The sequence below is a fragment of the Corvus brachyrhynchos genome, unplaced genomic scaffold, assembly GCF_000691975.1.
Source record: "Corvus brachyrhynchos isolate BGI_N302 unplaced genomic scaffold, ASM69197v1 scaffold444, whole genome shotgun sequence".
Classification (NCBI taxonomy): Eukaryota; Metazoa; Chordata; class Aves; order Passeriformes; family Corvidae; genus Corvus; species Corvus brachyrhynchos.
This window is the reverse complement of record NW_008237886.1, coordinates 1,585,567-1,611,092: the sequence shown is the minus strand read 5'-3', so window position 1 is coordinate 1,611,092 and position 25,526 is coordinate 1,585,567. Positions and strand designations below refer to the sequence as shown.

General features: G+C 36.6%; 1 protein-coding gene across 1 annotated transcript; it reads left to right on the top strand.

Moving 5' to 3' along the window:
* Positions 1–953: 953 nt before the first annotated feature.
* NAA15 (N(alpha)-acetyltransferase 15, NatA auxiliary subunit) lies at positions 954–24,783 on the top strand. Its single transcript, XM_017732683.1, has 19 exons — positions 954–1,060; positions 1,996–2,100; positions 2,730–2,887; positions 5,276–5,410; positions 5,582–5,735; positions 8,087–8,206; positions 8,851–8,946; positions 9,080–9,186; positions 9,611–9,683; positions 10,356–10,525; positions 11,057–11,209; positions 13,209–13,337; positions 15,778–15,991; positions 16,816–17,009; positions 19,123–19,231; positions 19,590–19,688; positions 20,394–20,537; positions 20,983–21,080; positions 23,333–24,783. Exons 2-19 carry the CDS (start codon positions 2,007–2,009, stop codon positions 23,531–23,533), a joined length of 2,448 nt encoding a protein of 815 aa, XP_017588172.1. The 5' UTR covers positions 954–1,060; positions 1,996–2,006; the 3' UTR covers positions 23,534–24,783.
* Positions 24,784–25,526: the final 743 nt, after the last annotated feature.

The following is a 25,526-nucleotide window of genomic DNA, read 5'->3' as shown; positions in this document are numbered from 1 at the left end:
CTTTTGGAAGTGTTCAAAGTCAGGGTTGGATGTGACTTTGAACAACATGGAGTAGTGAAAGGTGTTTCTACCCATGGGGGTGGGGTGGGTGGAACTAGATGGTCTTTGAAGGTCTGTTCAAGTTGAAACCATTCTAATTCTTTTGTTGATATGTTCCTCTTTGAGTACATCTTGCTTGTTCTCTCTGAGCATCTTCCTTCTCTCTCCTTTTGCATGCGAGCAATTCCCTTTCTCCTAAGGGTGGTGACAGTGTAAGGGGAGCAAGATAGGTGGTTTGTGATGCATCTTGGTCTGCAGTCATATTATTTCAGCTGTATGACTTCAGTACTAGAAAATAATACATGCACTTATTGTTTTACCATTTTTTTATACCTTTGAAGTTTATTGTTGGTGTTTCCAAGAGTTGGACTAAGAAAACTGTAGAGGAATGTTTAAATTTCCAGTATGGCAAGATAATGTTACTGTATACTAGTTTTGAAGGTTTGGATATATGAGATATATGTGGTAATCAAATTGATCATAAGAGGTTGCTTTCAGAGGTAGTGTAAGCCATGTTGCAATGATTTAAATGTCTTCCCAGCTTGTATGGTTGTTGGAGGTTGTCTTGTGGGCTTACTGTACAGGATAATTGGCCAAATGGGTTCAATGTTTACCATGTTATGACATAAGGTTTGCTTTTGTGTTAAGGGAGAGTTGAATCTCTTTAGGCACTTAAGCATCCTGTGGTGTCTTACCTGAGAATCTGCTGTATGATAGTATGTCTGTAGTTACACTTTTAGACTTGTGGTTTTGCTAACATATTTTTTTTTTCTGGCAATGTAAAAAATTTTTAAACACAGGAAGCTCAATAAACAGGGTTCATTAAAATATTAGTACGTTTTCTAAAATCCGTAGCTGCACTGATGCTTAATTTCAAGTGTGCATAAATACTTTCACTCTAAATTTTTTGAATAAACTTATTTTGTTCTTCAACAGAGGTGTTATGAACATAAGCAGTATAGAAATGGGTTGAAGTTCTGTAAACAGATCCTTTCCAATCCCAAATTTGCAGAACATGGAGGTAAGTTTTCAAATGGCATGTGGTCTCTTTTTCCCTGTACTTTACAGTAGAGTAATTATATGTTTTATACCACTTCACTGCTAACTTTTTGCCCATAAAGCAGTAAGAGCATCCAGAAACCTCCGTATTAGGAGGTTTTTTTCTTCTTATGTTGATAAGATTGGTCATTTTAAAGACTGATCTTACCAGTAGTCATGGCTTCCCATTCTTTATCCTTCAAGTCTAAGATTCATGGTGCAAGTTTCCTAATACAACAATATATTTACATATATACATATGTAAATACATATTATTTCCGAATATAATACACTATTATTTCCTAATAATTTCCTATGCATTAGTTAAATCACTTTTCCTGGAAAATTGAGATTCCCTCACATAAAAGTGAAAAACAAAAGGAAGAGGCTGAATATTGTTCAGTACTCTGTCAGCTCTGTGGCCTGCTATTTTTCTGAAGGAACAGTCTTATTTTAAAAGAAGAAAAAGGTGTTTGTTCCTTTGCTGTATTTTTAGTCAGCTCTTAATACTGAGTTGAAAGTCTCTTTGCACTGTTCAGAAATGCTTTGTGGGTTTTTTGCAACTAATTTGATATGGGTGGATGTGTGGAAATACCAGAGTTGTGAATAGATAATTGAGTAGTTAAAAAGAAAAATCTCAATGTTTGTAGAGCAGACAGATTTTACTGCCCTTTAAGATAAAACATTACTTCATATTTTGATGGAAGTAATATAAAAGGTTTATTGCTGTGTATGATATACTTAAGTGAATAATCTGACAGTAGAGCTTTCCATGTGAGAAAAGAATGTGAAATCTTGAGAGTGATAACTGAATCTAAATTTGCATTTATTCTATGTTTAGGGTTGCTATATGGAGCTTAAAACCCATGAAAACGAAAAACTGATACTTATTTAATCTTTTTTTTTTTTCTTTTTTAGAAACCTTGGCAATGAAAGGACTAACATTGAACTGTCTAGGGAAGAAAGAGGAAGCTTATGAACTTGTGCGCAGAGGCCTAAGGAATGACTTGAAGAGTCATGTCTGTATCCTTTTTGAAATAGGGCTTTTTTGCTGATGAATAGAAAAGATTGATTTCTGCAACTACTTGATTTATAGAGTAGCAATAAAAGCCCGTTTAAACTTCAAACTGGAAGTTCAAAGTTTTCAATTTCCAATAAATATTTTGTCTTAAGCTATCCAAAGGGCAGATGTTTTGCAGTCCTTGCAGTCACAGTTAGCTCACGTATTATTCTGGCATGCATTGAGTATTTTTTAATCACTAATCTGCAACTGTAAACTCATGGTGGGCATTTAAACATCATTTGCTTTGGAAGCATGAGTAGTTGCCATTACATTGTTGAAAAATTGTCGTATACTCGGAATGGAGGGACTATGAGCACTTCAGTTGCCTAAAAATGTTTTCAAGTAAGCCTAATAAGGTTTTTAGATACCCTGTTGCTTTATTTCCTCCCCCAGTATGTGAAAAGTAAAGTTTAAAGCATATTATATAGACTATACATATAACTGGCAAAGTTCTGACGAAAAGAACTGTAGTGTTCCTGCCCATTTTTAAAACAGCTTGAGAGCTTGTTGGCAGCTATTCTACCACTGCCGTGTTGGAGCTCATTTGTCCCTGCTCAGATTCAGTGGAAGCCTTAACAGAGTTTTCCAGGTTGGCATGTCTATGGCCTTCTTCAGAGGTCAGACAAGAAGTATGATGAAGCTATCAAATGCTATAGAAATGCACTGAAATGGGACAAAGACAATCTTCAAATCTTGAGAGACCTTTCTCTGCTACAGATTCAAATGAGGGATCTTGAAGGTTACAGGGTAAGTATGCATACTGCATTTAATCATCTTCTAGGGAACTGCAGCAAAGGTGGCAGATTGATTAATGACACTTTAAAAAAAACAGTTAGGTCCACAGGGTTAAAACTATATGCCACTCAATACTTTATGAAAGTGAAAGCAGATATGCTACTGAGCAATTTCTATAAAATACAGATTTAATGTCAAATTTTCAGCTTAGTGCAGAATTGCTTGCCTTATTTTTTTTTTTCTTGATGCTGTATAATCCATCTGTAGGCATTCTCCAGTTTTGTTCTTTTCTTGAAAGGATTCCCGTAGGTAAGAGGCAACGCGTAGGAACCCAGAGTGCTGAGAATATTTCTCTGCCTGTTTTTAAGGGTTTTTAGCCCCCTGGACAACACTGGTATAGCTTTAAACCTTGGAAAAAATTACCAACAGTCAGACAACAAGTAGAAAATACAGTGGTGTGAATTAGGTGATAGACTACTATGTAAGATTGTCACAGGGTGAAAATTTAGAGGTTTTAGGCTTCTCTTTATAGTAAATAGATAAGGGTAAAAAATATCAAAATGGAGGATTGTTGTTGTTCTCTAGACCTCCTTCTCCTTCTTCTACCTCTCCATATTCTGCAGTAAAAGTAGTTTGGATTGATTGGATAGAAAATTCCGCAGTTCCTAGTCGTGTTACTGAATAATTGGCAAGAAAGTAAAAATAATGTACATTTTTAGCAACTATTGGTTAAAATATCTTTAAAAGGCTGTGTAAATCTTGATAATTGCTCTCTCTCGCTCTCACTCCTACTTTTCCTCCTTCTATGCTGTACCTGGGTCACGCTAGTGGCTCAGTTCCTCTGATAAGACTTAATAAACAACTATCTAGAAGCATTGAAACTACAGAAGACGTCTCGCTTTATCTTTTAAACTCCTTGCAAGGACTTTCAGCAAATTCTCTCCCATCAGGAGAGACTTGATTTATGGCACAGTAAAGTGTCAGCAATGTGTTCAGAACATGACTTTTATTCAGGCAAAGGAGTTTAAATTTTTTAGTAGCTTTGCACTCTATATCCCTTCACCTTTACATCAGTGGCCTCCAGTTTCTCTTGGCAGTGGGTAATAACAAGCAGTGTGCCGCATGAAACATCATATTTTGGTTCCTGGCCAACTTGGGCATTAGTGAGTGACAGCTACATTTTTTTTGGTCAAGTTTTCATCTTTTTAGGTTTCCTTTGCACCTCTAAAGTCATGTTGTTTAAAACACATTAGTTGGTCTCTTCATGTATTATTTCCTTTTCAAATTAGGGTAATGTTAGTATACCCAAGAGCAAGTTCTGTGTATCAAGCTGTGTGGAGCCATCAGCTAGCACAGGTCCTCAGAGAACTTTTTCCTGAGTCAGGACAATTCTTAAGCACTGATTTTTTTCGAATTAGTAGTCTAGAAATTTGGTTCCACTCTTGCTGAGGCAAGGTAGCTAAAACTCAGTGTAGGTGCTAAAATGTGTTTGCAAATGTCTGTTCTCTTTGCCTCTGGATAAATGTGAATACAAATTTTGTAATCTCTACACATACAAGTAACACATGGTTACAGAATGCATTAAGGATTAAATCTTAGGATGCTTAGAAGTCAGTAATTCATGGCTAATCATATGCTGACTTCTGAAGAATGTGAATTTACTCTCAAAACTGAGAATAAGGTTATGTTTTAATTGGGTTTTTCTTCTTTGCTTTAAATTCCAACCTCTCCTACTTCAAAATATTTTGAGTGCTCATCATTCTGTTAAAACAACTGTAACTAGTTTTAGTTCTTTGTTAATCCCTACTTCTGACTGTTTCAATAGGAAGTATCTTTTTCCCTTTATTTTAAGTTACTTGAAAATGCCTTTCAGGAGTCTGTAACAAAACAAGTAATAGCATTTTCCTCAGATTAAAGCTGCATGATACCAAGCAAATCTGTTGCGTTTTCCAGCTGTAATTATCCTCTTGCCAAAGAATAGGCATGTGTTTGCGTGACTTGTGTTGCCTAAGAACAGTTCTAATGATTTAAATACATATGTACTTTCAAGGTTTATTTGAAAGACCAGTAAGCGTTCCTGCAACTCAAACCAAGTATTCTTAATTACGTTCTGTTCATAAGTGGTAAGACAGGAAAAGCATGTGTGTCATACATTAACAAAATTAGTCTGACTCATCAGGATTTGGTTTGATGTGTTATTTTGTGGAGGCTTATTTTTTTATTCAGTGAACACCATTATAGTTCAAAGTTTATTCTTTCTCTGGTTAATAAAATGCATATAGCAAACTATTTAGCAGTGACTTCCTTAAATACTAGAATATTGAAGACAGAATATTGCCTAATGGATTCTACAGAGTATCAGAGTAAAGTCAGGAAAATTAGCAGCTACTTTTTTTGCAGGAAACAAGGTACCAGTTGCTTCAGCTTCGACCTGCACAGCGAGCATCATGGATTGGTTATGCCATTGCTTACCATCTGCTGGAAGACTATGAAATGGCAGCAAAAATTTTAGAGGAATTTAGGAAGACGCAGCAGGTAAGAGGAGAACGTGAAATTCCTATATGGAGTGTTGCTTAAGCCAAAAATAAAACATTCCTCTCATCATGAGAAAACTTTATGCAGTTTCTTCAGTCAAATGAATTTGATCCCTTCTAATTTTAGAATTAGAAGACTGAGCTATGTCCTGTGTTTGGCTTTCCTATGTAGACATCACCTGACAAGGTGGACTACGAGTACAGTGAACTGCTGCTCTATCAAAATCAAGTCCTCCGGGAAGCAGGGCTGTATAAAGAAGCCTTGGAACATCTTTGTACTTACGAAAAACAGATCTGTGATAAACTGGCTGTTGAAGAAACTAAAGGTAATCGCTTTCTGAAGATACATTTATACACATAGCATACAATGGGATGTCCATACTGTCAGCTTTTCCCATCTTTTGGAACTTTGATTTGGTTTTAGGTTAATTTATTTAATTTTGCTGTTGTAAAGGACTGCTTGTCTTGGAGCTTATTCAGTCTCTGCCATGTTCTTCTCTCAGATTGGTAATACATCAGTGAAGTACAGACATGCTGTTCTGAAACTTTTAAGCTAATAGGCATTTCAGCCAGGAGATCCTAAATTGATGTCCTGAAGTTCTGAGTAGTGTACCCAGACCTGTGGTGTTACAGCTTTGATAGTGGCCCTGACAAGGATACCATGTCCTGAAAGGGAAGAATCATCTTTGGCACAGCAGAAGGCTTTTAAATGTATTCAGTCACCCTTGCAGTGTGTAGAAATTGTTTAGTGAGGCAACCCAGTGTAGGCTTCTGTTGTATTATTATAAACCTGGTGTATAATACTATAACAGATCACTACAGTAGTGCAGCTTATATTCTATAGAGGGAATTGCAGAGTGATACAAGCTCGTTCTCACAGGTCTATTAACAGGTGCACTTTCTTAAAGCATGCTTTGTTCCTCTTCTGCTCGATGCTTTTACAGTCTTTCTGTGAAACTGCCAATCTATTGAAGGTACTGCTTGTTCTTGGCCCACACTGGAATCTATTTAAATGATTGCTTGAAGTAAAGAGAATAAATCCTTTTACTCTAATTTATGCATGTAGATGTTGTAGCTAGTTCCCTATTTCTGCTAATAGTAATCTCACTGTCATGCAAAACAAACCTAGGAATTGAGTAGTCATTGTATTATGGGAGGTGTGGTGCTTCCTCAAGGAAAATGATTGCAGATTACTCTCCAGGGTAGCTGAATATCTGACTTGGTTTGCATATCAAAGGTCATGGATATAGAGACTATGCTATCACAAATAATTTTTGAAACATAGTAGCCGGACTTTTTGGGGTGGGAGTGGGTTTTTTGTGACTTTATTTTTTTATCTGAAAGGTCTTTTGACATATTTTGTGTTTCATGTTGACGTACTATGTGACATACTAAGTGTTTGAAGGTCCAAGGTTAGTAGTGAAATAGGTTTTTCAAATAGGACTTCATTAAAAATAAGCGTCAGACCAAAACATAAAACCTCTTAGCAAGTTACCACACAAAAGGATAGAAATACCCTTTGCAGTCTGCATGCTTTCAATGGGGCACAAGTGATTAATTTCTTTGGGCACAGCTCCCATTGTGTTGTTTGGTCTAGCTTGGTTGCTGTGTATTCTCCAGGAGAGCCTGCTAATAAATGAGTGTGTACAAATTTTAAGCACACATGCAAAAGCCACAGTGGATGAAGTACAACTGGCAAACACTGAAAATTGTATTGGCATTTGCTGCTGTTAGATAGAAAAAAAATTAACTTTCACCTCAGAAAGAATTAAGGTCTATTTTCCCAATTCCGTCATTCTCAGTGAGTGAACTATTGATGTTTTCCTGGGCATTAGATTCTGTGTGTAGTCCTCAAGTTATTCTAACTGTGGAAAGCAGCATCTGTTGACAAAATTGTATGTCAGCTGTGTGACATAGGGAAGAAGAAAGGTAAATTTGCATTTTCCTCTTGAAACTGGGTAAGAAAATCTTGCCTTAGTCTAGAGTGGCACTGTTAACCTCTCTTGTGTTATCTGTTCATGCCTAACATTTGTAAGTAGCAAACCTTTGTAAAGTACAGTTTTCCATTGTGAAATTGACTCCTGTTGCAGTTCCAGCATTAGCAAAGATGTTTATACAATTGTTAGACCTAATCTTTACTTTATCAGTTTTAACTTGTATTGAAGTATCATTAAAAGGAAACTTGTTTACAGAATCTTGAGAATTTATTTATCAAATCAATGGCTTGATTAAAAACACAGAAGTTAGTTTCATGAAATACCAGATTGAAGAACCATTCTCTTACAGTTCTTCAATTTTAGTTTGGTTTTCAAGATGCTGTATGCATTAGCTACCATGTACTGCTTTTAACTGCCTTCTGCAATAAAAACTGCTCTTAAGGTAACCAGTCACTTCAGTAAGTGAGAAATAAAAACAAACTACATACATTTTGCATTAAATTTTCAAGTAAGTTTCAGGAATTACGGGCTGAGTTGTAAAATCTTACTATAATTGCAGCTATTGTCAAAGTAAAAGCACATCTGTCAACTAGTTTGTAGTACTACTGTGCTCATTTTTTCTAAGAAATTAGAATCTGCATGGAGTTAAGGATTATCCAGTCTTTTACTGTAGAGTGATAAACGTTACACTGCTTTAGTATCTTGTTACCTTAATTTAAAACTTCTTGTTTTTCACACAGGAGAACTCCTGCTTCAGCTTGGCAGACTTGAAGAAGCAGTTGAAGTCTACAAAGGACTTCAAGAAAGAAATCCTGAAAACTGGGCTTACTACAAAGGCTTAGAAAAGGCACTTAAGCCAGGTAATGATTTGATATCTTGTAGTAAATAAGCTTTTTCTGCATATAAAAGCATGTAAAGCTTGTATTGCTTTAAATACTAAAACTATTATTTAAAAATTCCTCATTTAAATATTTCTTTTTAGTCGTAGTGTGTACATACTGTCATAATGTTGGGGTTTCTTAAGAAAGACTGGAAATATTTCTTGCTTTGTTGTTACCTTGTCTTAACTAAAATCATAGAATAAAAAAAACGCAATAGTATTTGTGGGTGATTGAAAGAATGGAATTATTTCTTAGACGACACTTTTAATTTTGAATTTTTCCTTTACTGTCTCCGTTATCTTAATCTTACGTTGTAGCTAATACAACTGAATGGTCTGCTTTGAAGGTTTTAGACAGCAACAAGGCAGGAGCTCTTTTTAAGATGGGAGATAAGCAGTTAGTATGCTACTGCTGGAAGAGGCATTATCAGATACTGACTACCTTGGAGTCATTCAATACATTAGTTTTAATAAGATTGAGGAAATTCTGTTCTTTAGGAAGGATATAGCCATTAGTTGCTATATATTCTGATTTCTTTTTTTTAGTCAGGTATAAATCACTTTCCCTGCCCCCTTTTCCTTCTTGCCAGAAAGGGAAAAGTAAACTGTGAAATTCTCTTCCAGCTAATATGATGGAGAGACTAAAGATCTATGAAGAGGCATGGACTAAATACCCAAGGGGACTAGTTCCAAGAAGATTACCATTAAACTTTTTGTCTGGTAAGTGCATTTTTGCTGAGCAGGTAGTGATCAACACTTGTGTTTCTTAGATTCTGATTTAACAGTATAAACAATCTGCAATTGATGAGTAATGTCTGGTAAAACAAAATCAACAGGTCTTTTTCCTCTCAAGGTGAAAAATTTAAGGAATGTCTGGACAAGTTTTTAAGGATGAATTTCAGCAAAGGTTGCCCACCAGTCTTCAATACTTTGAGGTCATTATATAAAGATAAGGAGAAGGTAAGTGTTCTAACCAGTTTTTACGTGTTCTGCCTCATAACTGATGTATTGAAGAGATGAAGGAAACGGTTTTCTTCAGTATTGACTCCATCAGCACTGCTTTAGATGGCCTGATATATTATATATATAGCTGGGAAAAAAATGAAGTACATACATTGGGCATACATGTGCCAAGTTGGTAAATGTAGAAAACTTAAGATTTAGTAATTCTAAGCTGTGTAAGTGTTCACCAAGGGAGGCCTGGTCTTAATTTGTTAAAAATAGAAGTGAGATTGAGTACATTCTCAAATGTAATGTAATTCAGGATATTGCAGAATCTTCTTACTAAAATAACTAGTTTGGCTAACACCAAGTAGCTCAAGTTGAAATAAAATACTATCTGGCCCACAGATTATTTTTTCTGTGTCTCGTCTTGCATGTATAGGTGGCAATCATAGAAGAGCTCGTGATAGGTTATGAAACCTCTCTAAGAAGCTGCAGGTTATTTAACCCAAATGGTGAGTGCTGAGTCTGTTGTGCTTCATGGAGTAGTGCCTGGTGTTGTGTGTCCATTCAGAGGTGGGGAAATAGGTAGTGAAGAAACAGAGGTGATGTGGGTTTTTTTCTACTTTTCCCCTAACACAGAACTGAACCATAACTGTCAAATGTAAAGTCTGTATTCAAAATATAGGCACTTGTTCTAAATTTTTTTTCATGGGTTCATGAATTTAGTCATCTCTTCGCAGTTTTGAGTTCAAGTATGCTATTTTCAGGACTTGAGTTTATCACTGTTCAAGAAACTGAAGTTTGAAAGCTGTGTCAAATCTTATAACTTCAGAAATGTCAAACGAAAAACAGTATCTACTGATAGCACAGTCTTCACAGACAGGTGTAGTTTTGGAGCTTTTGGTGGGGACCAGGTTTTGTGTTCTTGGAGGTTTTGCATATCAGACTGCCTGTAGCAAATACTTGGAACAAAGTGAAACTCCCTTTTACCTACCAACTTCCTTTTCCTTAAAACCACAGAAGGAGAAGGGAGCAGTATGTGCTTAAAGTTGTTTGGAAGCTCTCCTAGGTCTGATAGAGAGGCAGAATTAACTTCAGTGGCTGTATTTATTGCATTCTGCTTCTGGCATGTTGTTTTAGTAATAAACCGAACAGAAAACCGCTTTCCATTTTACTCCTGCCAGATGATGGTAAAGAAGAACCTCCAACCACTTTACTCTGGGTCCAGTATTATTTGGCTCAACATTATGATAGAATTGGACTGCCATCCCTGGCTCTAGAATATATAAATGCTGCTATAGAAAGTACTCCCACTTTGATAGAACTCTTCCTTGTGAAGGCAAAAATCTATAAGGTAAGTTTGGGTTTATTCTTAGTGACCAAAGGTTATTAGTTTGTTAGGAACTTCAGTGAGTTTCTAGATAAGGGTATTATTGTTTAGCTACTTGAGGTGGGGTTTTCCGCTGCATATAAAAAGCTGCTATGATGGTTTTTAACTCAATAAAGGACAAATGTACAGCAAAATGTGAATTCTCAGCTTAAGAATCACACTGATAAATTAGGTGGAGTCTTTCATCTGTTCTTACCCCCTGGTTTTTTAGCTGCTTAAAACAATTTCTCAAGTGCACTATGATACTGTATCAGAATGGGATTATCCAAAGTGGTTCTTTAAGCATTTTCAGGAAAAACATTCTGCGCTAAAAGACCAGTAATTCCATAATGAGGAAAGGTATTTAACTGCTTTTTTTCTTTAAAGGTCTGTTGCTTTTGAAGAAAGCTATTTATTAAAAAAAGTCTAAAAAAACCTAATTATATCAAACAGTGAGTAGATAAAATGTGCATGTTTTATAATTACTGAATCTGACTTAAATTTCTATCTCTTTAGCATGCTGGAAATATTAAAGAAGCTGCAAGGTGGATGGATGAGGCTCAGGCTTTGGACACAGCAGACAGATTTATCAACTCCAAATGTGCAAAATATATGTTGAAAGCAAACTCCATTAAAGAAGCAGAAGAAATGTGTTCTAAGTTTACGCGGGTTTGTTGCGCTTAACTAGAGGTCTTTGGAATAATGTGGGCCTAATCCTTTGTGGAATGACTTTTTGTTTTTAACTTTGCACTCACTTTTACTACCATACTTACGTTCTGTTTCAGACCAACAATGGTTGCTTGCTGCAGTTATGGTAGTCCATAGCAGGGTTTGAATTAATCTTGGATAAGCATGATTCCATAGTAATAAGTTAAAAGTCTATAAAGCTTGGATTTGGTTATTTTTGCTGGGTAGGAAAAATATGTCATGCCTGTTTTAGAGAGAACTTCTGAGAAAATTTTTGCACAATAATCTTTGGGTTTAATCTTGATTCTGTAGGATACTTGAAAGATCTGGTAAAGTTGCCCATGTATCTTTTTTCTAATGGTAGTAAGTTTGAGAGTTTTAGATGTCTCTTGGGACATAATTTTAGTGTGGCTAACAGCTGAGAGGCTGTGTGAGGTATCTTACTTGTGTGAACCAACTTTGATCCCCATGTCCTTGTTTATCAGTGATGATGGAAAGCTGCATGCACCTTTTTTCTTTTATTTTTCCATGTACTTGCACATGACCAGTTATCTGGAAGAAAAATTTTGTGTTATGGAAATTGCATAATTTCATGCATCACTTTTTGTCGCTGCAGTAATCCCATTTTTATAGGTTTGATGGTCACACAGGTTAGTTACTTTTTAAAATGTACTTCTTTGATGTTATTCTTTCATAACTGAAAGTCAGAACAGCTCAGTGAAGTCTCTCCAGACTATTTGTCAAATGATAGTTTTGGAATACTAGCAGTGTCATTTGTGTGTTGTCTGTGGGAGACAGGCAACAGGCTGTTGGGATCTACCTGCAAAAGCAAAGCCTTTTCTGTTTGTTTGTCCCATTTTCTCCCCTCTTAAAGAGCAGGAGAAACCTGGAGTGTAAGGTAGGTTGAACAGAGAGGAGGGGGGAACAGTGTTTATAAAAGAAATCTGAAGGATCTTGTGAAATGAAGGCTATGTTCAGGCAGACAAAAGGGGAGGGGAAGTTCTGGTTTTTTATATCCTCAGTAGCTTTATGTGGGGGTTTTGATGCAAACCCACTATGAATTTAGGTTAATTTGACCTCCCTCAATGCCTTAAGCAGCTCTAAGATGATGCTAAAAAGGAAGCGTACCGGTTACCCAAAACTGAACTTGAAAAATATAATTTCATGATGTTGCTCTTTAGAATCTTATCTCCATTTGATCTTTTGTCTAGTGCTCAAATACAGGCTTCTTAATTAAAAAACAGTAATTAGAGAAGACCTAGATTAAGCGTAATAAAAATGGAAATGACATTTTGTTTTTAGTTGCCTAAATCAGGCTGTTTTGAATACTGCCTCTTTCATTGCTATGTTCTTATGGATCTGTGCAAATATATATAAATACCAGATTTGAAAGACAACTGTAAGCCCCCTTGTTGAACCAGAAGGTGTCAAAGTTAACAGTATTCCTTTTGCCTTGCTACTCCTCTCTAGGACTGATTGCGTTGGAAATAATTGTCTACTACTGCTGTGAGGATACTTAATCAGCAGTTCTCTGGGAGATAAAAATAGCAGTTTTAATTGAGGGGAAAAAAAAATCCTGCAGGATTTCTTGCCAGGTGTCAGTGTCTTGCCATGGGCTAGAACTTTCCTGCCATCTTTTCCATGCTGCAATGTGTTGTGTGCACACCGTATTAAAAACGCTGAATGAAGGTCTCTCCTAACCTAAAGATGAACTGTTCACAGTGAAATGACCACTGCCTGGCTCTTCATTGTGTCTTTCTGACTCTTCCAATAGGTGTAACAGAGATTTTTGTATTTGTTTTAATTAATGAACAAAGCAAGTTGATCTTAACTGTGGCATTTCCAGCTTTCTAGACTCCAGTTCTGAGATTTAGCATTCATTTGCTTTATTTATGCTTTTAATTAGGCAAAGATAAAAGAAATAGCAGCTGACAAATCCAATGAGATTTATTTTTTTGTATAATGCTGTTTTTGATTTTAGGAAGGAACCTCAGCAGTAGAGAACCTGAATGAAATGCAGTGCATGTGGTTTCAGACAGAATGTGCTCAAGCCTACAAGGCAATGAACAAATTTGGAGAAGCACTTAAGAAATGCCATGAAATTGAGAGAGTACGTATTCAGCTCAACTGCTTAGGTTGGAAAACACTGGTTTAAGTTTACTGTGCTGATATGTTACTTTTCTGAGCAGTAAGGGTGCATTTCATGTAGCTTCAGGAGAGATTTCATTTCATGTTGGTTACTGGCAAGTTTATATAGTTCCATTTCTTCCTAAAAATGCCATTGTAAACTGTATATTACGAAGAGAATTTATAAAGTTACTTGAAGATCCAGACAAGAGCAGAATACTGTCAAAAATAGTCTTAGTTTTGGCAGTGTACATAGGAAGTGGATATTTAGGTACAAACTAAGAGCATGTGTACTTTAAGTCCAAAAATAAGTGGATGAGCTGACAAGCCCATCCTTAAAGTAAAGGACAGATGTCAGTTACTGTTAAGGCACTGTTTTAGAGGTAGACAATAAATGTTTAAAAAATTACTAAAAATATTTACTATCTTCTCCTTAAAAAAATAAAGGCTACAGCTTAAAAGAAGCTGTTGCAAAAATAAAGACTTCTTAAAGTAGAAGTTTTATTTAAAAGGGGGGGAGTACTTGCACATTAAATGCAGATATCCATAGTGAGGTAAACAACAACATTTAGATGAACGACTTTAAAAACAAGCAGATGTGGGTTTGGTTTTTTAAAGCATATTAAAGTCTACCAGACCGCTGAGGGTGTAAAAGAAGTGCTGAAAGAGCAGAACTAAGTAGGAAGCTATGCCTCTTTGCAAACAGAGAGGCATTAGGAGATTTCAGCACTGCTGCTCTTCTGCAGGGAGGACTCAGCTCTGGAATATTCTCTGATTAGAAAAAAGTGATAGAAAATTATCAAAGTAACCTGGTCTAGTGAAAGGTGCCCCTGCCTGTGGCAGAGGGTTGGAAATAGATGACCTTTAAGGTCCCTTCCGACCCAAATAATTTTGTGATTTGCTAGGACCATGTTTTGTTTGCACAAATCCTTTAAATAAATTAGTGTAAATTCTTTTGCGTAAGAAACTGTTAGTCTTATAAATCGTCTTGGGTACCAGAAGAGGTCAGCAAATGAAGTGATAACTTAGGCCACCCAAAAAAATATTTCTAAGGATTTAAGTCACTGTTTATTAATCTGTTGGATTAATTGATTGAAGGTGTAGTAAAGTTCAAAAATAAATAAGCAAATATGTTGAATTCAAAAACCATCAACAAAGCTTTTGTAAGAAAAAGCAGCGCCTCTTAAATCTTTTATAGGGGTCAGTTATGCCAAGGGGACAGTCTAGTTGATAAAAGGTGTTCTGTTTTTCAGGAACACATTTTATCTCGTACTTCACACCATAAAGGATGTAAACTGTCTCAGCAAATTAGGGAGGTTGATCTCCTGGATTTAATCGGTGATTCATGGCTGGGAAAACAGTGTAGGAGCAAATAATCAACTTTTACAAGAAAAGGAGTTTTATCATGGAGATTACTAAGGCATCTCTAGAATCTTCATTATTTCATCAATAAATGATCACAGAAACGGACTGAATATTGCAAGGACAACAACTGCACTGTCTCAGTACTAAATGATTAAGATGCCCATGAAACGTAATGTTCAACAGTGTAGTCAGTGACAAATTACCTGCCTGTGCATAAGTAGTAAAAGGTCTTAAAATAATTGTTGCTGCTCAGGAATCCTGAAACCATTGTAGATAATGCTGCAAAAAATTCTGTGCTGGTGTGGAGCAGCAGTCAAAAGGACACATGAGGAATTAAAACTCGAGAAGTAGTACTTTTCTACCATTATGTCAATCTGGCACACTATTTACATCTGAGTGTCACACCTTCTTAAAAACGTGCTAGTAAAACAACTGTTGTGCGGTAACTTCCAGAGGAAGAGACTGCAATTAGCTTGTTGTGCTTACTCTTCTATCCTGATCTTTGACAAATGAAGCTGAGTTTAGGATAAAGTTATATGAGATCATAAGTACTTGGAGAAGTTCAAGAGGGGAATGACTTTTCACTGCTTCTCAAACAAAAACAAAGGTACATTAGATGGTGCAGAAGGCAGAGCTTGAACAAAAGAAAGTACTTTCTCACATCATGTCTGGTGTAAGTGTGGACTTTATTGCCATAGTATTTAGTGGAAGTTAAAATGATGCTTTTGAATGAAAAAAAAACCCAGAGCAGTTCAGAGAAGAAAAACTCCTCAAATGCTGTTTAAATACAATGAATATAAAACCTTTGTCTGCTAAACTGCAAATTATCAGAGGTAGCTACTTTTAAGAGACTGTGAAATTGGTGTATTTTGGTTCTGGGCTAAGATGCCTTCTGTCCTTTTCACCATGAGTTTAGTTTTGGAGGGTTTTGTTAACGTTTGTATTAGGTAGGTTGTATTTGTCAAACAGTAAGCTTTTACTAAGTTATTATTTTGAAAGTCCAGGTCAGTATCTCATTGTTAATACTTGCTAAATAATGTTATGTTACATTGTGTTAGCATTTTGTAGAAATCACAGATGACCAGTTTGACTTCCACACTTACTGTATGAGGAAGATCACCCTTAGGTCTTACGTGGACTTGTTAAAACTAGAAGATGTGCTTCGACAACATCCCTTCTACTTCAAAGCAGCACGGATTGCCATAGAGATCTATTTGAAACTTCATGATAATCCCTTAACAGATGAAAATAAAGAACATGAGGCTGATACAGGTATTCAACCCTCAGGATTTATTAATCATGCAGTTTCACTAATTAGTGGATATTTTAGGAAGGTCTGGCATTCATTATCGTTGTCACCTGTGGGAGCCAAAGCCAGAGTTCTATACAACTCAAAGTAGGCAAATTGCAGCTTGGACTACATGGTAAAGTAGATGTTCTGCTGGAAGCTAAACTAATGTGTGCTTTTATTGTGGTTATTATAAAACAATGATGGGTTTGTAGTGAGAGTTGTAACTCTTCATTACAAATATTTGTGTTATGGAATGGCAGTGAAAACATGAACTCTCATTGTGGTTGGTCCATGGAATAGCAGACTGAAGCAGATGTGTTTGGGTAGCTCTTTCTAAGCTTTTTATCAGTGTACAGAAATTTCACTAGGTAGCAACTTAAATTTTGTCATCTCTTGCTTCTGATGTAAAAATAATGTTTAAATCATCTATTTATTTTTTCCCCCTCGTCTCTGATTTGAGAGCAGCTTAAGTGGTTATGACTTGGGGCACCTCAAATGGTCTGAATAGAGGTTCCTTCAAGAAAGAATCCTTCAAGAGGAATTTGTCAAGTTTTAGTATTTTTCATCTCATTATAGTATTATTCTAATTCCTGTCCTCTGATTCCATTAAGGAATTTGTGAATTACAAAGCGGCAGCATAGACTATAAAATAATCTATCCATAGTAAATAAGCTTTTACAAAGGTAATGACAGCATTGCTCATTCGTAGATACGGTTTTAAAAAGGTGTTGTTGTCTGACAGCTGCTTGATGCTGTTAATATTAGACATCAGTGTTGTGTGGTTTTGTCCTTTGTGTGTGTACAGCAAATATGTCTGACAAGGAGCTAAAGAAGCTACGAAATAAGCAGAGAAGAGCCCAGAAGAAAGCACAGCTGGAGGAGGAGAAGAAAAATGCTGAGAAGGAGAAGCAACAGAGGAACCAGAAAAAGAAGAAAGATGATGATGATGAAGAAATTGGAGGACCGAAAGAGGAACTTATCCCTGAAAAACTGGCAAAGGTGCTTACTAATGTAATAATAAAGTCTTAGAAATTTCTAGAAAAGTTGTAGTGAGCACACATAAAACTCAAAAGCCATTCAAATAACTTGCTGGGGTTTTTTTGGTATGGTGTCTCTTGACAGGCAGCATTTTAAAAACAATTGCTTTCTAGGGCTAGTTTGTTAGATACAGTGTCAGTAGTGTGGAAGTCGCAGCTTTTGTGCCTAGTTCTCAAAGGCAGTAATTGAAGTCATAAACATTTGTTACAGGTGTAGCATGGAATTATCTCCACATGTCTACTGCATGAACTTGTTGATTATACCCTATTTCTAGTTGGTCGTGTGGAAGTCTTTTCTATCCTGTGTGGAAGGTGATTATCATTCACTCTTAGGTCCCCTGATATTCTTTTGTTTGCATAGTCAGCCTGTGAAAGAGGAAACACTGAAGCATTGAATGCTTTAATAGGATTTGGTTGCATATGTTTTGAATGGGGGGGAAAAGGAATAAAGAAGCTGTGGTAGTAAATAGTAGACTAGACTGAGATGGATTTAGAGATCTGGATTAAGAACTATAGAGAGATATAGAAGGGCAGGTGACCCAGAAGACTTTTCTTTTAGCAGAAGTTATACCTGTAAGGAGCAGGAAAACAAAAAAAAAAAAAAGTGAGGGGAAGATAAGAAAATTATAGAGACTGGAAAAATTCATTTATAGCAATAGTAGTATAGATTGCAAGTCTTTATAGGCCCAGTATTCTGGATCTATATTCATACTATTCATACTTCATTCATATTAAAAGGGAGTTCTTGAGGGGATATTTGAAAGTTGAGTCAGTGAACTTAATTCTGTAGCCAAGAAACAAGGGACTTAAACTTGACTAGTTATTAAGAATATTGTTGGTATTTCTATTGTTTAGTTCACTGGTTGCAAGAAGCAGAACTAACTAAGATTGAAATGCAACAGCATGTATTGAAATTGAGTTCTGTAGTAGAGGGATGTCATGGGGATAGCCCTGAAAAATCTAGCCAGTTCCCAAGATTATAAGGAATAGTTGCAGCTGTATAATGCATTCCTTTGGCAAATCTAGTTATGTCTTTAATATATAGATGTCAATATAATATAATATAATTCCAAATTCAATATCACAATCATGATATAGACACTTCCAAATGCAGTTGGTGCCGAAAGACCGTTTTTGACTATTTGCAAATAGTTTTCCTGAAACAGCTGCCCCTGGATTTGTTTGGGTATGTAGCTTTGGCACTAAAGGCATACCTTTGGAATGGGGTTTTATTATAGATTACAAATAGTTGATGTGCACAGTGTGTATGTAAAATCAACAACACATAGAAGTGATGCGAGTGTTTTTATGACAGGTGCTGTAGTTACGTTTAGCAGAAAGGTGTCCATTGCGATCTTCAACTCAAGTTTGCAAAGAAGTGTATCACTTCAACATTGCTGTGTTGTTATTGGCAAAAGCAAAATTTGTATTTGCTTCTTAGAGAGTAATTTCGTAAAAAAAAATATGAAGGACAACGGACAGTTCTTGTTTGAGTAATCCCAAACCTCTATGTGCAAGATACCTGTCTGTAACGAACCCCTGCACAGAATTAATTTGTGTGAAAGCTGTCCATTTACTGGAATACACTAGCTAAGATCAGGAGACCATTTTCAATATCTAATTACTTCCAGCTTGGTGTTGGTATTTTGGCTGGGACTGTCACCATTACCTCGCAGCTTTCAGGAACCCTGTCTAAGCAGAATGTCATGGGCATTTATCAATCATACACCATCATCTCAGGCCCACATGCATATGTTGGTGTGGACAGCCACACTGCCCTTTTCCATGCAGGTTCAGGTCCAGTTGTGTTCACTACTGGTGTATGATAGAAGGAAAAGATTTGTGTCTCTACAGCAAAATGTGATTTGTAGCCATCAAAAAGCAAATATTTTGGACTTTTTAGTCTGTGTTTATATATTGAGTGAAAGTTGCAAAATTTGTTAACAGAAGAGGTTCTCATGCACTGCCTTAGGAGAGTAACTCTCTGATGTGACTCAGCAATAGCTGATTTTTGTTGTTGTAGTGACTAGATTTGAACTTCGACTTAGCTGTTTGTTACTTCCTTGAATCTGTAGGTTGAAGCACCTTTGGAAGAAGCCATTAAATTTTTAACACCCCTGAAGAATTTAGTGAAGAACAAAATAGAGACTCATCTTTTTGCCTTTGAGATTTATTTTCGAAAAGGTAGGTGAGAAGACTTAATGAAAGCAAGCAATTTGTGAATCATAAAGGTGTTTATTGGAACTTAAGCAGCAGTTATTGATGAGGTATGAGGAGCCCATCCCTGTCACAACACAACTTTTCACTGGACCAACACTCCAGCCATGAGCAGTGTGTGAAAACCAAAGTTTGAACATTTGATGATTATCCACTTAATTCACTGGTTTAATAGATGCATGTTATTAAAAATAGCTTTTGCAGTACACTCAGCTGTAAATTCTTCTGATCATTCTAATTCCAAGCACTAAATACTCCTGTAACACAATGCAGTGAGTTCCTACCACAAGTTTTTGAACATTTGTCAACACTTTTTTTTTTCCAGAGAAGTTCCTTCTGATGCTTCAGTCTGTGAAGAGAGCCTTTGCTATCGATTCTAGTCATCCTTGGCTTCACGAGTGTATGATTCATCTCTTTAGCAGTGGTATGTATCTGTTTGGTAGGACTTCCATCTGTGCACACTGCCAGGTGATGCCAAACCTACAGTCACTGATTTTTAGCACAATTAATTCGAAATATTTAATGCATGTATTAGAAAGCTTTTTAACCAACTGATTCATGCTAAAATTATGCATGGTTATTATGACTGCAGCTGAATTTAGGAGTCATTCCAGTATTGCTAAGAATTTTTAAGACTCTGACCAGTATGTGACGCCTGAAAGAAAAGAAGGCAGTGAAGAAATGGAAACTGCAGAGTGAGGAATGTGGCTTTTCTGCTGACAGCCTGTGTCAGCATGCAAGGAGAGGGCTTAGAATTCTGTCCTTATTGGTAAAAGTTGGAAGAATTCTCTCCCTTCCCCTGCCCCAAAGGTCACCCTTTCTTGTGGGGACTACAGACTAGACATTTAAGAACAGACTTGTATGACATTAACCTTTTAGCCTAATAGGTTTTAATTAGTAAGGGGAAGAGTGTATTAATGTAAAAAAGCTTTGGCTTTTTCTAAGCATCAGAAAACTGCCGCAGTTGAGCTTCATCTAACTGCATCCACTATTTACCTTTTCAAATTTCATACATCTTCCTTTGAGATACTTTCCAATTATATTAATAATGTAAAAATGAAAAATATTAAATGCATAAAGCATATTTTATTGTGATTACGTGTGCTCACCTCAACTTTTTTTCCAACAGTATCTGAAAGTAAGGATCTGCCTGATGCTGTTAGAACAGTGCTAAACCAAGAAATGAATCGGCTTTTTGGAGCAACTAATCCAAAGAACTTCAATGAAGCTTTCCTTAAAAGGAACTATGACTCACTGCCACATAGGTTATCAGGTATTTTGCTTTTCTCCTTGTTCTGCCCTACTTCTTCATTTCCTGTGCTTCTCTGGCAATTGTATCTCAGTATCAGCCCCAGTGATGTAACAATCACTCTTTCACTCAGGAGTGCTTTTCTTCTCTATTTGTGTTTTTCTGACAACATGATTGCCAGGTTGTCAGTGGTTTTCTTCAATTTTCTCTTTGTCCTGCTGAAATGCAAACTTTGGGACCTCTCTGCCCTGTTGTCTCTAATGTGGCTGAATGGTTTTTTTAATTCTTTGTTTGGAACTTCCCTTCTACCTACTTAGGTGTGAAGCTTTATGCTCCAAGTTGGTTCCATTTTGAATTACTGCTGGAGAGTTCAGTCCCCCCTCCTCCTCATATTATCTCTATTTTGTGTTTGTATATAAGATGGTTTTCATCATCTACTGGGTGATGAATCTTGTTTTTCCTCCTGTAGCTGCCAAAATGATGTACTATTTAGATCCTTCCAGTCAGAAAAGGGCAGTGGAACTGGCAATGACCCTGGATGAATCCCTTATTAACAGAAATCTTCAGGTAACATATTTATAAATTGTAAACAACTTCTGTTGTATCTGTGGAAGCTTTAAACAAAATTGGGAGGCAAGAGGAAGCTGAAATCATTGCTGTACCTTATGGTAAAGAGGTCGAGTTGTGAGAGAAAGGGGTGTCAGGTTCATCTGAACTGAAATATTTAATACCGTTTTTACACATTTAAATTAATTTAGTTTTGTGATAATATGAAAATAGCAGCAGCAGAAACCATATTACCAAAGGTAATGGAAAACTTACTAAATTTGAGAGAATTCACAAGGCGAAAGAAAAGGTAGTAGTTTGTCTGAGCTTTGGCTGCCACCCAGGCAACTGTTCACAAGAAAAGGAGTGGCCCAGACTCTGGGAAGGCTTTCCATAGTCAACTTTCTGCAAGCTGTGGGAGCTACTGTAGGTTTAATAAAAGCTGCATAAGCACAGTTTTGCCTTAGCATGTAGTTAAGTGAAAAGCTTACCAAATTTTGAGTCTTTGCTCCATTGGTGGTCATGAAATAATCTCCCTGTGACACTGCCTCCATGCCCCTTTCACCACTCCCCCACCTTCATCTGGGAAGACATTTCACTTCTGACTTGCAATTTACAGTAGTCTGTGTGCTCAATTTTTTAGATCTATTGCAAGTAAAATTGGTAAATGTTGCTTTAAAATTACTCTTTTGTGGACAAAAATTGGAGTTTTCCACCAAACATCTCTTATGAAACATAGTGGGTTCAACAGAACTTTAATTGTGATGGATTTTAAGTTCACAGCAGAATTTTTGGGCCAGACAGAGCAGGGAAAAAGAGACAGTAAAGGACAATTTGTCTTGATTTATAGACTTGTTTAGGATGTTAAAGATTCAGATCCTTTCTCTATTCTAGCTGTTGTGTTATGGGATGGAAACTCATGTCTTTTATATTCTAAGTACCCATTTAGCATTTTTCTTAAAGTTGTCTTTGTTTGGGTGTTGGTTTTTGGGTTCGGGTTTTCTTACTGTTTGAGTGGTCTCAAAGAGCTTAATATAGATTATCAAGAGATTTAGAAAACAAAAATTATTTGCCTTCTATTTGCTGGTTTTTGCCTGTGAGTGGGATTCTGGGAACAGGACTGGGGAAAGATTAAGTGTAACCAAAAAAGCTTGGTTGTTTTGGAGGTGCAAACTTGGTAAGACTAGAGGAAGCTTTTACCAACTCAGCAGTGCATAAACATCCTGTACACTGCATTGTGATAAAACTGAAAAAATGTTGAATTTAAGCATTTTTGGTGCCAACGTAAAGTAAGAGTTGGACTTTCTAGATGGGAAATTGAAAGTGCCCTAAAAATGGAGAATCTGAAGGAGTCTAGGTGTTTGTTGAAAGGCATTTTTGTGTGGAAAGAGATCAAATTTACTACATTTCATTCTAGTAAAGACCAACTGTCTTGGAGCACACTGCAGGCATAAAACCTGATATATTTGACCTTCTGTGGATGCCAGTGTTGCAAAGAGCAAATGTTAGGAAAAGGGATTGTTGAGGAGAACTCCATAACCCTCCAGCAGGAGGACAGAGCAGTTAATTCCAGTACACAGAAGAAATAAAAACTGTACTAAATGTCAGAGGAGCAGGAAAAGACTGCCTTGCTATGCTAATGCCTGCACACAGCCACGGGTGGGTGAATGCTGCCAGGCTTTAGTGGAGCTCAGTAGGTTGGTTTCTCATGTTTGGAATGCAAGCTGAAAAAAATCCACAGGAAATCTCCTTTTCTTCTTCTAAATCATGAACAAAAATGGACAGGAAACTGCATGTATCTGAAAAAATGTGGTAATATCAGAGTAATTTGATTCGATTGAAAGGTATATTATGAATTGCTGAAATGGTCAGTGTGTCCCAAGAATGGTTGCCAACTAGTAGGAATAACTTTTTTTTTTACGAAAATAAGAAACAAGTGACAAATAAGTATTTCATTTTACAGTCAAGATTTCTAACTTGTGTTTTAGATCCCTTTTTAAACTGCATTATTTCAAATCAGACTACACTGGTATTTCATGCTATGTTTAGTTAAAATGTCATTTGATACTGAAAGGAGGTGTGTGGCCCTTGGAGCAGATTTGTGGCAGAAATACAACTTTAAATTTGTCTTGTGAGATTATTCTTATCTCAGAAAGCAAAACTGCTGTTTGAAACCTGGAAACAATAGAAGTTTTTCTTTGTAGCATTGGTTTTCAAGTTCAGCTGAACATTTAAAAAACGATAACACTTTCTTTATTTTTCTCTTTAATTAGACTTGTATGGAGGTATTAGAAGCTTTATGTGATGGTAGCCTTGGAGACTGTAAAGAAGCATCTGAAACTTACAGAGCAAATTGTCATAAGCTTTTCCCTTATGCTTTGGCTTTCATGCCCCCTGGATATGAAGATGATATGAAGATCACAGTTAATGGAGATAGTTCTGCAGAACCTGAAGAACTGGCCAATGAAATATGAACAACTTTATTGGAAAAAAATGACGTTGGACCATATCTGGTGTATAATATTTTTGTCACGCACCTGCTGAATTGTTCTAACTTAGACAAAGAACAGAAGGAAAAAAGCCTGTTGCCTTCAAATAGTTTTACTTCTTTTTATCCTGCTGACAAAGTATATATATAAAATATCTAACATATTACTGGTTATAGGTTGTTTGGTTTCTTAAAAATTAAAAGCTGCTAAAATTGAAAAAAAGGAAAAAAATAAACAAACCTTCTCCTCACCTACCCACCCATGTTTTTAAACTAATTTATATGAGACCTGGAGGTGTGTAGCCTTCAGAGCAGGTGTGTGGCAGAAATATTAACTTTAAATTTGTCTTGTGAGATTACTGTTATCTCAGACAGCAAAACTGCTGTTTTAGCACTGGATTCTTTCACTGAGCACAAAGAGTTGATGGGGCTTTAGCATCTGACTGATTTTGATACGGGGGATGATTGTGTCCATAGGAAGTATGCAATGTGAATCAGAATATACAGAGAAACCTGCAACATACGTGTTATGTTGGGGATGCTTGGACATACGGATATCAACCAGAATTAAGAAACATAGTGTGTTCAATAAGCTTGTTGTGTCTCTGAAATTCACTGTACACGATCAGTTTGGTGTTCTTGCACCACAGTTTTTACCTGAAGGAACCAGTTAGAAATGGTCTTTCTTGGAATTAAACTTGGGGTGGGGAGGGGAGAATCAACATTGCTGTTCTTGAGATGAACCTATCGGCGTGTGTTGGCCAAACTTTTTAAAACTGTAATGCAAGAACCAAATAAAATTATGCACTGTGATGTGGCACCAATTAGAAAGATCGCATGCATTTTTCACATAGAGTGAAAACAAAATGAGAACATACCATGGCTTGAAGTTGCAAAGAGGAAAATTCCTGACTACCATTTTGACTGATCAAGAGACTAACAGATTAAAACCTCAGCAGGCCTTGTTAATGTTATGCAGAAAAACAAAAAATAAAGTGCTGCAGTTTAGATACCTCTGGAACTTTTCCACAGTGTCACAGGTTTGTAATACTTGAAGCCCTACATTTCTAAGAATATATTTCTTGCTCAGTTGTTTCAGGCAAGCCCAAGACTTTGTAACTTTTAAGGGGCCCAAGATTTTTTTTCAATAACAGACCAGCTTCTTATTCCTGCAGTTACAGATGTAATTTCCTTTGTCAAACATAAGGTACCAAATATAATGCAATAAAATGTTTTGAAAAACAACTGTGTGAATATTTAAACCAATCTATGTTGTACTTTGACAGTGAAGGGGTTTGCTGGAGTGCAGCTCAGGGTTGACTTACTGTGCTGTCCAGTCATGCTAACAATGTCACTGCTGATGGGTGATCATTGAGTATAAAGTGCAAATGCATTATATGTAAATACTGAATGTCTGGGAAGTCCTATAACACAACGCTTTGCTACTTGGCTTTTAAGTTCCACCAGTGTTAGGCTGAATTTTGTTTTCCAAGTCAAGCTTCAGTCTACAAGTCTACTGTGTTAATAATATAGATAAGTGCTCAAATGTTTTCTTTTGTAGGCTCATCATACAAAACAGAGCAGAAATAAACTACAGCTTACAAAGTGAGTGCCTTCTTTGCTGCAGGAGTTCAGTTACAGAGTACCTGTTGTGTGGATACACAGCCTTCCTCTTCCACATAATGGGATTCAGTGATTGACATGTACAGTTAAGAAATCCTGGAAGACTTACTGGGGTTTGTAGTTTTCTAACTGTCAGAACAACAGGCTTTTGTTTACTGTGTCTTCACCTCCACTTTCTTTTCATGGTTAGCCTATCCTTGTGTACATTTGCAGTATGTGTATATATAATCTGCTGGGCTTTTAGGGACTAGAATACTGACTCTGGTATTGATGTCTTGATGTCAGTTGTTTCTGTGGCCTGAGATACTTGGACTGCATGTCTTCTGCAACTCCTGGAGATGGTTCAGTCTTGCCTA

Coding starts and splice junctions, on each gene's coding strand:
- NAA15 (XM_017732683.1), top strand. CDS start 2,007: ATGAAAGGACTAACATTGAACTGTCTAGGGAAGAAAGAGGAAGCTTAT. Junction 10,526..11,056: donor TGAAGGCAAAAATCTATAAG/GTAAGTTTGGGT, acceptor CTATCTCTTTAG/CATGCTGGAAATATTAAAGA. Junction 20,538..20,982: donor ACTGCCACATAGGTTATCAG/GTATTTTGCTTT, acceptor TTCCTCCTGTAG/CTGCCAAAATGATGTACTAT.